A 14,677-nucleotide genomic window follows, 5' to 3' on the forward strand; every position below is an offset into this window, starting at 1 on the left:
CCACACGGGGCCGCCACACGGGGCCGCCACACGGGGCCGCCACACGGGGCCGCCACACCGCGCCTGTTGGCCACCCAGCTGCGCTCCCAGGAGGTGTCAGGATGGAAAGCGTTAAACCGTAGTATCGGCTTTCTTCCTCGGGAGGCGAGAGAGCCCACTGCCCCGCCGGCACCTGAGAAGGGGGATGGCCCAGGGGACCGTCAGCTTGGGGGGCGGGGGGCTTGGGACCTGCTGCCCAAGTGCTGGCTTTCCGGGGAGAAGATGATGGGGAGATTTCCCGCCTTTGGTTTTCTCCTTAACTATAGGAGGCCTGTAGAGCCTGAGGGAGGAGCCGCTTTGGGAAGGGCAAAGGCAGACTTCCTCCCGCGCTCATCTCCTCTCTATTCATCCTGTAGCCTGGTCTAAAAGGAAGGGCTTCCTGCAGAGGGAGGGGGCTGTGTCAGGAGCAGGTGGGAGCATCTGGGCCCGCATGGATGCTTCCGTCTTCCAGGGAGAAGTGAGGGCACCTGTTTGATGACTTCCTGACTCCTTACAAAACAGAAGAATTAATTTAAACAACTGCAGGCATCTTTGACTAGATGATTATAAAATGCTGCTGTTTTATAAACAACTTCCTTCCTTCCTTCCTTCCTTCCTTCCTTCCTTCCTTCCTTCCTCTTCCTTCCTTCCTTCCTTCCTTCCTTCCTTCCTTCCTTCCTTCCTTCCTTCCTTTTCTTCTCTGTCTCTCTGTCTCTCTCCCTCCCTCCCTCCTTCCCTCCTTCTTTCCTTCTCTCTTCCTTCCTTTTTTCTTTCCTCCCTCCCATCTTGCTCTCTTTCGTTCTTTCTTTCTCTTTCTTCCTCCCTCCCTTCCAAGCTTCAAGTTGGTTTGATAAAAGCAGAGACTATATGCATGATGGGTGAATTGTAGTGGGTTTCTCCTGTGGTTACTAAGCTGCCCCAGTTCCATGGGCTAGACTTGGGGGCATGCTGCAGTCTCAGGCTTTGGGAGTGCCTTTGCTACTAAATAGATGAAGAGACTGCTTCCCCTTGCCAAGTATTCTTGAATTCCCTTGTATTCCTCAGATGTCCTTCTCTTTCTAAAACAGCCCACAGCCTCAGAATCCTGGAGCAAGTGGGCTGGATGATTTGATTTGGAAGAGCATCCTTTAGGGGGTTCTTTTATAAATGCCTGGAATTAAACCTCGGGATGCTTGATTTCCAGTCATTCAGTTCAGGTGCCTCTGGGTGGCAGGCCCTGCCTGTTCACTGGACACCAGACCAATGACATTTTCACACATGTGTTAAGTCAGGAAGGATACAGTGGGACTCGAGGTGGATGCTATTTGTAACGTTAGCCTCAGGTTAGGGGGATTGTGAGTACCCCTGTTCTAGTCCAGGACTCTCCTGCTGTTTTCCTCTTATGTCTTTCTCCTTTCTCTTCCCCTGCCTTGAGGACAGAAAGGTGTGCTGTTCACATTTTGCAGCTCCCTAAGCCCGTATCCTAGAGCCCTGGCCCCTAGAGGTCTCATTGTTTTCTTCACACATTATGCAGGCAGTTATGCTTTTGTCACAGATTGAATCCCTACTGTGTGCTTGCTCACCACTGCTTATATAAGAGAACTACAAGACAAGGGCCCTTCCCTCAAGAAGCTTAGGATTCCCCTTGGGAAACAAGACTAAGTACATGGCAGAAATGGAGCGTTGTACTGGACGCATTAAGTCCAACAGATAATTATAGGCTTTCAGTGCAGTGGTAGTGGGGGCATGGCAGACTGGAGGAGCAGGTGGGCCTGGAAGTGGGCCTGAAAGATGGCTGGTATTTAATTGGTTAGGCAAGACCAGCAGCTGAGCAGCCTCTCAGAGAAGGCAGGGCCCCTGGCAATATGGGTTTGGTTAGCTGGATGACCCTGGGTGTGTAACTTTAATTTCTGTTTGCCTCAGTTTCCTCCTTCATAAACTGGGCATGATATCAGCACCTACCACCAGGGTTATTGTGTGGATGAAATGAGGTAATAATTGTAAAGTGCCCAACACATAGTGGGTGCTATATAAATATATCTTTGTTACTATTATCATCAGGAGGAGACAAGCGTTCTCTGTTGGGATGGGGAACAAATGCAGCAGCAGACAGTAGAGAAACATTTTGACCATCAGAGAATTTCTCTTCTTTTAGGGCTTTGCATCCTTAGAAAGTAATGGTGAATGTGTTTCCATTATAGACTTGCTTCTAGGCTTCCCAGGGAATAAAATGCCCCAATAAGATTGACTGGACTTAACTTTTGGATCATCATGGAGGCCGTTCTCAGGAGACAAAATCAATCTGTTGACCAACAGGCATTTATTACATGCTTGCTGAGAGCTGGGCATTGTGTTAGACACTGTGGTTGTTCAGCAAAGCCGACTCTTCTTGACCCAGGGAACCTCAGCATGCCAGACTCTTGTCACCCCCGCTACTTCCCATAGTCTGTCCAAGCTCATGCACGCTGCTTCTGTGACTCTCTTTTCATCTTATCCTCCGCCATCCCCTCTACCTCATGCATTCAATCTTTTCCAACATCAGGGTCTTTCCCAAGGGAGTCTCATCCTCTCACTGTGTGTCCAGAGCATTCGATCTTCTAGTGAATAACCTGAATTTCTTCAAGTATATGTGCCAGACACCAGGGATAGAGATAAGAAATGTCTTGAGATTTTCTTTGAATGAAGAGCTCTGGAAACCCCCTTCTTCAAGGCAGATGAGCCTCTTCACTGCCATCTCTTCTTTCAGAGCTTGTCTTGTCCAAGGCCCTAGGAGGTCAGCTTGCCCCAAGTCCTGCAGTCAGTTGCCATCTGTGTAGGAGGCAAACAAGAATTTACCAGATACCTGGGACTGCTAAGTCAGGTCTGGGGAAACAAAGGCGAAAACCAAACAAGCAACAGAACAAAAGCAGCTCCTGGGGAGTACATTGCACTGGGGAAGTCGGACACTGACAATCGGGCACATGCTGGATAAGGGAGAGTAGTTAAAGGTCACTGGAGGCAGGGAGGCTGAGACTGAAGGACTCCAGGGGAGCGGGGAGAGGCTGTCTCAGTGCATGCAGCGGAGGAAGGGAGAGCAGGAGCGAACAGGGGGCTGGAACTTGGTCAGGTTTGGGCCTGACCCTGGCAGCTGAGGGGAAGATGAATTGGAATGGAGATTGACCAAGGCAGGGGGACTGGTCAGCAGGCTGCGGTGTGGAGGAGCTGATATCTGTACAAAGAGGGAAAAGGGTTCGTGTGCACAAGGCATATTGTAGTCGGATTTGGATTGGATCTGGGAGCTGAATGGGAAGGGAAGGGGCCTGAGGCAGCAGGTGTTGGGGACAGGAAAGGCACCAGGCCTCTGATGGTAGAAAGGAAGTTTAGAAGGAGGGCAGGTTTCAGGACAAGGAGCTCTGTTTTGGACATGTTGAGTTTAAGATGCTGATGGATATCTACCGTGAGATGATGAAGAGCAACCAATGGCTGAGCTGAGAGATCAGGGAATCACAAGTGAGACGGTGTACGGCAAATGTCAGAATCTCAAGGGCATCCATAGCTAGAGGCTGGGACCGATTAAGAACTAGCAAAGGAGACCGAGAAGGGGCAGTCAGAGACAGGAGGAGTCCCAGGAGAGAGCAGTGTCCCCGGGAGGTGGGCCGAGGTCAAGAAGGGTGATGAGGGAGGAAAGCCCATGAGATTTGGTAATTAAGAGATCACTGGTTTCTCTGGTTTTTCTTCAGTTGAATGATGAGGTTGGATTCTATATCCAAAGGTTTTAGCAGAGGTTGAGAGGTGTGGAAGTGGATACCCCAATGATGGATGACTTTCTCCAAGAATTGAGCTTGGAGGGGAGAAGAGATGGGTGCTCACTTAAGCCCACCTCTTCCCGGCTCGAAAGTTTCTGTCTTCTTGAGAATATGAAGATAGAGGTGGAAGCAATTCTTGCTCTGAAGAAGTTTGCATTCAGTTAGAGGAGCCACATTTGGGCACATAAAGTTCTATACCAATTAGATACAAGGCAGTTTAGGGAAGGGAGAGCACTGGCAGCTAGAGGGATTCTGGGTTGTGGGGTAAAGAGGGAAGCTTGCATTCCTATGGAAAAGTCTGTGGCTTCCCCATTTGCATTGGGGCCCTTTTTAATTGGAAGAACATGGTCACTCTTAGAAAGAAATGGGGAAAGCAGGTTCTTGGCAGAACTATGTGAAATGGAGAAATCCAAAGGAAGTCTGAGCCAAGTGAGGAACATCTGTTGTGGGTTTCTCTTCAACAAGAGTTTCTTGCTTAACAGAGCGGCAAGTTTGCTTGGGCCTGGGAATTGCTAGAGCGGCCTAAGAAACAAACCCTGGCAGTTTCAGGGCCCAAGTGTGTGAAGAGATGAAAATAATGGAAAGCAATGATATAAGCACATCAGAAAACCTTAAGTGTCCTGAAAATTTCATATCTCATTAAACAGTGCACTTAACAAGACCACACAGATTAAAGCAGCAAGCAAGGAATGAATAGGCAGGGAGAAGCTACGCTTCATAATGGAGCTGTCCTAAGTGGCAGATTGAATTTCTTCTCCCCAAAAGCAGTGATTCAAGAAGACTGCTGCCATTTGTGTATTTTCTTTAATGCTGGCCAAGATCCTTTTGAAGAACAATTAAGCATTTTGACCCAATTTCTCTTCCTTTCCCAGCTCAGACATCCATAAGAAAAGTTAAAATCCCAAACATCAGCAGCAGACACAGTTGGGAAACATCTTGTAGTGATGAGTGTATAGTGTAGAGGGAAGCATTTTGCAAACTTTAAGGCACTTGGAGAACAGGAATTATTGTCCTGATCATCTTGGGGTGAAATGCATTGGATCGTGTTGGGAGCCCAGTTAATGACTGAAATGTGTCTTCCTGGTCTTTCCTTCTAGCACCCCTCCTGCCTCGAATGCCATCTTCTGCCCACCTGTCTCCAGTGGGACCTGGAGTAAGTATCTGCGGTTGGTTTACTCTTTGGATTGGGGAGTGGCTGCCATTGGGAGAGGGAAAGATCATCTTCTTCAGAGTTAGGATAGTTCTCCTCCTGGCATAGAGAGATTTTTATTTACATTAATAAAGGTCTTTTCCAAGAAGCTGATTGTCAGTCAGTTGAACACTGACTTCTGAGTCAGGAAGATCTAAACTTAAATGATTGTCTTCCATCTTTTCTCCGCTCCATGGCCAATGGAGGTGATGGAGGCCAGTGGCAGAGGTAGAGAGAACATGCTCCTCACAGCTCCGCTGCTTGGTGTCCAGTTTTGTCACTTGCTGTTTTTCAGGGGCACTCACTTGCATTGTCAGATGGTCAAGGTGACGGCTTTCTGCTGCTCCTCAAGGAGCCCCCTCTGTCCTGTTTAGGACAAGTTCCAGCCCCTAACAAAGCAATCTGTTCTCCCTGGTAATTCAGTGGAAGGTGGCTTTATTTTTCCAAAGAGGCATAGGAGCAGTTATTTTATTTTCCCCCCCTTATTCCTTCTCTTCATTCTCAGACTGAGCCTCAGCTAGCAAACCCTGGTAGCAGAAGTTTCATCGCTCTGCAAACCTTGCCAAGAGTCTGGCCACATTGCCAGCCACCTAAGCTTGAGGGAATAGTCACGGATTTGTATTCTTGGCGTTTTACAGAGTGATTTCATAAGTAAAGGGAACTCCCAGATGAGGGAAGTCTCTCAACTAGTGCTGGTCAACATCCTTTCCGCAGTTACATAGTTTTGGAAGTACCTTGCCCAGCTCGTGCAGCACGTGTCTGAAGTGGGTCTGGGTCATCCTAACTCTGGAACATCTGTTAAGCCATTTTCCCTGGCCCAGAGCAGGTTCTTAAAGAAAGATGCAAGCCTGACTCCAGTCCTTACACCCGCCTCCACATGGCTTGTGCCAGGCACTGGTCTGCTCCGTTCCACTCAGCATGCTGGGGAATGGCTTCAAGGGTATCCGAGACTGCCCCAGGATGCTGTGCTCCTGTCACTATGGTATCAATGAAGAGCGGGGACTTGGGGATTGCTTTCCAGCCCTTCTCCCTAGGGCAATTTCCGTGGCAGTCCCAGAAATGGGCTCTGCAGTCCCAGAGCTGGTGCTGTAAGCTCCGTAAGCTGGGGAGAGCCGATGTCATATTAGTCTGAAAATGGCAGGTGTCTCCCAGGAAGCTCTGACCACCCAAGGGGCTGAGGAGCCTTTTGTCTTGGAGGATAGTGGTCCTGACAGTAGAGGAAAGGGGGGGTGCATTGGGGTCAGAGAGTAGTGTCCAGGATTGAAGTGCACGTGGAATTAGAGCTGGGGGGACCTCCAGGGTCATTGAGACCCCCTCCTCTTATTGTGGAGGTGTCAGATCCTCCCTCCCCCTTATCATACACACAGGCATGCATACACACACATATACAGACACACCCACCCCCCCCCCCCACTACTCCCCCCCCCCCCCCCCCCAACAGATTCAGGAATTTGCTCAGTTTCCTAACTCAGGATCTCCAATGCTGAATCCCATGATCTCTCCCCTCTACCATGAAAATGTTTCCTGATGATGATATATACTCATTAATTTATTGTCTCTTCTGCTGTGAGACTTTTGGGGAGTCAGCATGAGTGGACAGAATGGTGGATGGAGAGTCAGGAACACGCATTCCAGCCCCCCTTGGTGCTTACTAGATGATTGGCCATGAAGAAGCTCCTTCCCTGATCACAGCCCTAAGCCTATGCATTTGCCTGAATCATGAGCTGTGTGGATGGGGACGTTCCCACTCTTGAGCAATCCCAGACCCTCATTGGGGCATTTTGCTTAACATGGAGGCTAAGGACCCCCAGGTCTGTCCCTTGGGGTCCCCTCCCCTGTGAAGTTTGGCTGTGGCAGGAATGTGTCCCTTGCACAGTCTGCCTTCACGTGGTCTCTTTTCATGACCTCCTCCTGCTTCCTTCAATGTCCTCTCACCTTGAGTCCTCCCACTGCCTGATGGTGGGCCTGATGTTGCCATGTTTTGCCTTGCAGCTGTCCATCTCCCAGCTGTCTGCCTCTCCCCCTGCTTCCATCAGGAGCCTCTCTGCCAAACCTCCCTTACCCATCCAGCTCAACTCCCAAGTCTCCGAAGCCCTCCTAACCTCCTACGGAACCCAGGAAGTAAGTGCTTCCCACTCATTTCTCCTAAAAAGGTGGGGCACACTTGTTCTTAAAGAAAGGGCCAGTGGAGTCTGACATCTTCAGTCATGGCCTTTCTTCATTTGTGAAGCACGTAATGATTTGATATTCTGAGCCACAGGGACAGGGGATGTCACTGACTTTTCCATTGGTTGGTCTTAAACCCATAATCATTACTTTCCCCTGGGAAAGAGAACCAAAGGGGAGCTTCAGCTTTATAAAGTGGTCCCATAATACTGGATTTTCTGTGCTTGCGTTTGATGCTAAGTCAAATTTAAATGGTTCTTAAGTGCTCTGATCCTTAAAGAAAAGAGAAATGTCTGTTCAGTGACCCCAATATTCCCTTTTAGGAAGGACAGCATAGTGGACTAAGATGCTGAATCTGGAATCAGAAGGCAGTATTCTAGTATCAGTACTAACTAGCTGTGTGATCTCAGGCCTAACCTTTCTGAGCTTGTTTGTTCATCTCTGAAATAGAGTTAATGTAACTATCTCACAGGATAAGTGCTCTCTATAGAATGTCTATAAAGCACTAGAACGATATCACATCTTACCTGAAAAATGATCAAATTATGTTTCAGTGATAACCATCAATTTTTTCTTCAGTGACATTTTCATATGACGTAGCACTGGAGAGACATAGCACACTTGGATACGAAAGACTTTTGGCTTATAGGTTTCTGGACTGTCTCAGAGGGTTCTGGCTCATAAACTTTGTGTTTAACTTTTAGCAATGTGTTGAAGAAAGAGCTTTATTACATAAGGTCTCTTGGAAAATGAATGGAAATACGAACTTAAATTTTCTAAACGATCAATTTCTAAATGGATTTTTTCTATAGTTATACATTTGTCAGCCATATTTTTAATATCATGCAGTCATTATGCACTTCTTTTTCTTCAAGTGTAAGATATTGGCTTGAAATTTTCAAAGACAGCATTCCAGACACAGCATCTGGCTCCCACACATGCCAGTCCTTTAGATTTTCTTTTGCTGGTCTTTCCTATTGTTCTGAATTCCTTGTAAGGTAATTATTAGACTATAAGCTTCATGATGGTAGACAGGGACCTCATCTTAATAGAACTATAAATTTCTCCCATCACTTAGTACACTTTTGGTGCTTAATAAGTACTTGTTGAATGCATGAGTAAACAAATGGATGGATAGTATAGGAGAGTAGAGCATGTGACTGATTTCATGGGTTCAGCCATGGAAAGGGACAAGGGAGGAAGAACATATATTTATCTCCCACCAGCATGCTCTGTCCACTGGCATATAGATGCCAGTATAAATCTTTAGTAAAAAATAATCCCTCATTGATTAATAAATTGGTAGAATTGTTTTTTTTTTTTAATTCTTGAATCAGTGAAAGCACATCATCAGGAAATTTATTTAGATGAGAACAGCATCTTTGTGCCTTAGTTACGAAACTGCAGTGTGGATAACCCTTCATTTTGTTTGAGTGTCTCCTTCTTACCCACTAGGAACTCTCCCCCAACAACAGCACAATAGCTCATCTGGAGGTTGACCTGAGTCAGAGATCCCTCACTACAGAATCACCCAGTGCTGATCAGCTACAAGAATTGCCTTTCACACCCTTACATCCTCCAATTATCATGAGCACTGAGCCTCAAAGGTGGGTCCTAAATCTCTAGATGTGTGATATGGGTCCTGGTGAATGCTTTTGTGTTTGTGTAGCATCGCTTGAGAGATGACTAGCTTAGCAGATGACTAGAGTCAGGGGATGTCTGGTTTGGGCTTGGATCATCCTGATGCAGCAGATGACTTTGTACGGAATTCTGTTGTATTGCAGTTCTAGATCTAAGCTGTCCCGGGCCTCGCTCGTCCGCCTGCACACATTGGGCTTTCCAGTAATTCTGGACCGCAGCAAGCATCCGGCTGAAGTTGTGGATCCTGCCATCCCTGTGAACTTTAATCCTCAAAAGGAAGAGGCAGATGTGCTACAGAGCAATGAAATAATACTGCAGTTTCTTGCCTTCAGCAGGTAAAACAAGAATGATTCCGCAACCTTGTTTTGATGGTCCTCCTGTTAAAAGTGAAATTCTTAATGTAGTTCTCATCCTCTGTAGCTTCTCATTTCCTTGTTAAGTAATATTATTCCTCTTGTTATTAAAAGGCATCTTTTTTTAAAAATTGTATTTTATTTTTCCAAATATATGTAAAGATGGTTTTCAACCTTCACCTTTTGGAAAACCTTGTGTTCCAAATTTGTATTTCTTCTTCTCCTCCCTCCTCCACAAGACAGCATGCAATCTGATAAAGGTTAAACATGTGCAATTCTTCTAAACATTTCCATATTCGTCATGCTGTGCCAAAAAAAAAATGAGATCAAAAGAAAAAACCATGGAAAAAAACAAGCAAACAAACATCAACAAAAAGGTGAAAATACTATGCTTTGATTCAGTCAGTCTCCATAGTTCTCTCTCTGGATATGGATGGCTCTCTACATCACAAGTGTATTGGAATTAGCCCAAATCACCTCATTGTTGAAAAGAGCCAAGTTCATCAAAGTTGCTCATCACATAATCTTGTTGATATGTACAATGTTTTACTGCTTCTGTTTATTTCACTCAGAATCAGTTCATGTAAGTCTAAAAGGCACCTTTTAAAAACAGGACTTTGGGGAGTTCAATAAACCTTTAAAAAGTGATTCTCTATATTTGTTGTTATCATCACAATTAGAAAATTATTGGATCTTTAATTGGTACTTTTTCTCTGACTATAGTTCTTCTTTCTCCTTATCTTTCTTCAAAGGTAAAGTATTGCCAATAGCTAGAGCCTCATTAATTGCCCAACCAGCTTATCCAGAGCTATTCAATACCTGAGGCAACCTCTTAGAACTGTAGGAGTAATAAATCTATATGATATGAAAGATTTCTCAATAGGCCAAATGTTCTGTAAAGTGCTATTGCTGATGGATTAATTCAAAGATGCAATTTTATTTAGAGCATCTGAGGACCCCAGGGGAATGCCATGGCCAAAAACAGTATATTTCACCTTCCAATTCTATCGTTTCCCACCGGTCACGACACCACGGTTACAACTGGTGAAGCAAGACCAATATGGGATGACTAACTCTAGTTCTCTGTTCCACATCCTGGTTGCAATTAACAAAGATGGCTCATGTAACAATGGTAAGCGTGTGTTTGATATGTTGATATATGTGAGTTTTGTCAACTTGTGAATTTAAGAATGAATTTTTCAGGTTGTTGGACAGGGAGAAAAGAAAGCTAAAATAATGGCCATATGTTTAGAAGATGTGGGATTTTTAGACTAAGAATAGCAAACGAAGTTGTTTATAAACTAAGTACCTCAGAGACCTTAACTAATCCAGTCATTTAAATGAGATTTTTGTCGATTGGAATTAAGACTGTTGAGCCGTGAAATATGCATTTAGATGTCTTCTATTTGTTCACATAATACATAATTAAGAGTAGATCCCAAATATTGAGAATGATCATAAGGTGTGAAATCCATAAAAATCTAGTGCTGTGGGAAGAGGGAAAGTCAATAAATATAGGCAGCTTTCATCCTTCAGAGAGATTATTTACTTACACTTGTGTATCTTTTCACGTGTCCTCATGAATATGATACCTATCATAGAAACTTTTTCCTGTTTCTGACAAAAACAATTTTGTAGGTATGTTTAAGTTTGCCATTCCTTGAGAGATTTAAGAAGTTGATTCTACTTGTAGTAGATGAATCATTTGAAAAAGTAGTGTGTGTGTGTGTGTGTGTGTGTGTGTATAATCTAGTTCAGTTTTGTTGGCAAAAGCAGAAATTGTGTATCTTAAAGTCCTTATCCCTTGTGACAAAACCATTTAGTATCCATATCAGTTTAACAGGGCCCAGCTGATAGAAGGCTTCGTAAAGAGTTGGACCAAGAAGATGTCGGCTTAGGCATTGGGTAGGGCTCTGTCTTGCCCAGCTGGAGCTTTTGAGACTTAGTTGTTGTTGTTATTAACTCAAGAGCATTATGATTTCACTTGATTAATGTGTTTATTTAATTGTAATTATAGCTGAAAGTGAGATTGGGTTTTGGTGTCCAGGGCTCACGTTTCTCTTCAGAAAATAAGGATGATGAATGAGTCAAATTTACTTTTAGACTCTTATTGGTTTCTTCTGGGACAGACTCTCCTGGGCTCCAGCTCCAGTATCTAGTGGATCCTGCCTTCCTCAAGCCTGGAGAACAGCGGTGGTTCATACATTATCTTGCCGGGCAGACTCTACAGATCGATGTCTGGGATGGAGATTCGCTGCTTCTCATTGGGTCTGCAGCAGTACAGATGGAGGTAACATTTCCTTCTGCAGTAAAAACATGATAACATGTTGCTCATTGAAAATCCCATTATGAAGGAGTCCAGAAGAGTTGTTAGTGTGGCCTCTTTATCCAATTTAGGTGCTATAATCTGCCTATTGATTCCCTCTGATGAAAGCACGTTCACTTTTCTTGCAAAGGAAAATATTTTTCAGAATGAACAAATTCTACATTTTCAGTTGTTTTCCCATTTAACTCTAAGAACAAACTCAGAGGTTCATTTGCTTCCTCTAAGAAATTTTAACTTTCATTGTGTACATCCCACTGAGGATAAGGTAAAAAAAAAGATCTGTCCTTAATTATTTCTTATTTCCATGATTGCTTCCATAATGATTTATTAAAACAAAAACAAAAATGAAAATGACCAGTGAGGTATAGTAGATACAGGGCTAGTCCTTATGTCAGGATGCCCTGGATCCAGATAGCACCTCTGACTCTTACTGGCAGTTGATCATGGACATGACATCAGCCATAGTACCCACATGTAGAATTTGAAGGGTCATCAAAAGTCATCAAGTCCCACCCCTTAAAGTACAGATGAGGAAACTGGGTCCCAAGGAGCTGATGAATTTGGGGTAACACTTTAAAAGTTGGTGTAATTACCTAACAGTTCCGATTTGATTAGTAGAAAGGAGCACCTTCTCCATGGTGTTTTTAATAAAACTGGTCTAAACATCAGGTGGATGGGCCCCTGCTTCTTCAGGTGTGGCTGGTCCATGGCCTTCCCATGATGACTTTGCTCCTCTTCCTGCACTCCCAATGCTGATTTGTTCTAGTGGCCTTTTGTGAGAGAAGGCTGGACCATGGACTGCCCTCACACTCGTGCTGGGCTGTTTGCGTTTTTAAAGCAAGTCAGCTGATCCTCCACAGCTGATCCAAGGGTCAGGTGGGATTCCTGGGTTTGAGCCCTTGTGATCATAAGGGATAGGAGAGTCTTCTCACCGACGCCAGGTGCCTCGGGATGTTTCCTGAGCATCCGGGTTGATGGCAGGGCTGGATGTGGGCCTGTGCCCACCGGGGTCCCCTCAGAACTGCCACTGATTACCTTTTACCTGTCATGTTTCCCTTGCCCCACAGCACATCCTCCGCCAGGGTCACGCAGCTGTGCAAGTCTCCCATGAGCTCGATGTGGTCACCACTGAATACGAACAGGACACCCTGGTGGTGAGTGGAGATCTCACCAGGCCTGGCACTGTCAAGCCCATTGGAGTCCACCCTGTGGTCAGAGGCCGCCTGCACCTGACTCTGGCTAACGTGGGTAAGGAGCCACGCTCCCAGGCTGGGTTTGCCTTGGCACTCTGCTACCTTGGCTCCCGAGGCTGAGGAGAGGACTTTGATTTCTTTTGTAGCCCCCTCTGCATCTTGCTTGGTGCTGTCCCTAGCAGGTATTCAGGAAATGCCTCCTGAGTGATTAGGAGGGTTAATGAGACTGTCCCTCCCAGGGCACGTCCTGCTGTATTTTAGCCTTGTGACTTTTCAGTATGCGAGTGAAGCTATTAGGCATCACATTGCCACTTGTTTTCCCTCCTTCCTATTCCCTGTCTGTCCTTTGGTCTGTCCTCAAATAAAGGGGATAGCTTGTGAGAAAGCTTTTTTATCTGTGCATGAAATGTCAAGCACAGTGACATAAGGGTGAGTGGGGGGCCTTCGGTCTTCAGGGAGCAAAATTAAAAAAACAACAACTATCTCCAACTTTCAGGCAGCTGAGGGAGGAGGAGAGAGGGGAAACACAATTTTTCTGATCTAAAGCAATGATCCTTTGTGGAAAGAGTCATAAAAAATCTGTAAGAATCCTAGCCCAGCATCCTGATGCTTCCTCCCATTTTGTCCTTTTTTGACACTCCTGCCGGGGACCAGAGGTTTCTCACAGGGCTTGGCTTTGGGGAGAATCGAGTCTGGGTCATTTGGAGAGATGCAGTTCGTTTTTATTTGAGACTGCCTTTTGTCATGGCAGGCCCCAGAGGGCTGCAGCTGATAGAGAGGGACGCTGCTGGCCGGTATAGGTCACAGAGTTGGGAAATGGTGACAGGCAGAGCACAGAATTGCTCCTCCTCCCTTTGCTCACCAGATACCTTTGCAGAGCTTCAGGGCTAAGCACTGGTGTGCTTTACTGCATTCAGTTAATGAAAAATGTTTAAAAAAAGAAGAAGAAGAAGAAGACGACTGTCATCCTTTATTATTTTCCTGGGGCAAGTTAGGGGGGGAAATTTGAGATTGGGTTTTTTTTTTAGCAAAATGGATAACACAGAAATACTGGGGACTTTTGACCCATGACAGGTCAGGGCATACAGTCCGATCTCTGTAGTTTTATGAGGAATTTTCCATTTCTTAAAAATCACCTGAATTGAAGTCCACAAGCCATAGGAGACAGAAACACATCCTTTTTGTGCACATCAGCAGCCGTCCCTGGCAGCAAGAAGACGAGTTAATGCACAGTTCATTAAGTCTGGTTTGAGTTTTCTGCTTGCTTGTTTACAAATGTAAAATCGGAGGCAGCTTTGAAAACAGACAATATGGAAACCGCAGAACTCAATTAGGTTCTGGAGAAATAACTGAACGACATGTGAGAAACAGGCATTATTCCAAAGCTCCCAGAAGCCCCGGCTCCAGAATGGTGAGGAGCATTCTTGCTTCCTAGAATGTATTGGTTATTTTTATATTTAATTCACAAGCCCACAAATGTGCAGTGACTCCAGGTTTTAAAATCTTATCTTCAGAAGAAAGATTAGCTCTATTATATGTTATCTTAAATTGTCATTTTCATACTTTGCCTGCAAGAGAATGATAAGCTCTTGGGAAAGAGAGTCTGAGATACACAACCCTGAGAGGACCTAAATGCAAACTTAGAAAAGGGAACAGAAGAACAAAGGACAAATGCTGAACACAACCCACTTTGTATCAATGCAGCAGCTATTTGATTTCTCCATAAATTTGGTTTTGTTATTTTTTTAACTTTGTGGCTTTTATTTCTTTATAAAATTGGTTAGTATTCACTAAGCAGTGGGACCACTCCTGAAAATTGGATGATGACTGTATAATTATTTGGAACTACAGAATCGGAATAAAAGCTAAATGGCAGCATTCCTACGGGGAGATGACACTGGGGCTGAGCTCTGGCTGTCTTGCATTCTCTTTCCATGTGTCCAACTTTGATGACAAGAACTGAATCTTTAACCAGAGGATTTTCTACTTTTCAGATTTGGCTAATTATTTTCCTCTTAACACAATCT

The 14,677-nt window shown here is 44.9% G+C and overlaps 1 protein-coding gene across 4 annotated transcripts in view; it reads left to right on the forward strand.

The window, feature by feature from the left end:
• The window catches only part of NPHP4 (nephrocystin 4), a 147,234-nt gene that overhangs the window by 91,530 nt on the left and 41,027 nt on the right, over positions 1-14,677 (forward strand). For all 4 annotated transcript variants that reach the window (XM_031963761.1, XM_031963762.1, XM_031963763.1 and 1 more), the window contains 7 exons: positions 4,880-4,935; positions 6,964-7,092; positions 8,593-8,744; positions 8,922-9,113; positions 10,076-10,263; positions 11,261-11,421; positions 12,525-12,705. In XM_031963761.1, coding sequence (XP_031819621.1) covers positions 4,880-4,935; positions 6,964-7,092; positions 8,593-8,744; positions 8,922-9,113; positions 10,076-10,263; positions 11,261-11,421; positions 12,525-12,705 — 1,059 coding nt within the window. The remainder of the gene's footprint in view (positions 1-4,879; positions 4,936-6,963; positions 7,093-8,592; positions 8,745-8,921; positions 9,114-10,075; positions 10,264-11,260; positions 11,422-12,524; positions 12,706-14,677) is intronic.

This window comes from Sarcophilus harrisii, chromosome 3 (genome assembly GCF_902635505.1).
Source record: "Sarcophilus harrisii chromosome 3, mSarHar1.11, whole genome shotgun sequence".
Taxonomy (NCBI): domain Eukaryota; kingdom Metazoa; phylum Chordata; class Mammalia; order Dasyuromorphia; family Dasyuridae; genus Sarcophilus; species Sarcophilus harrisii.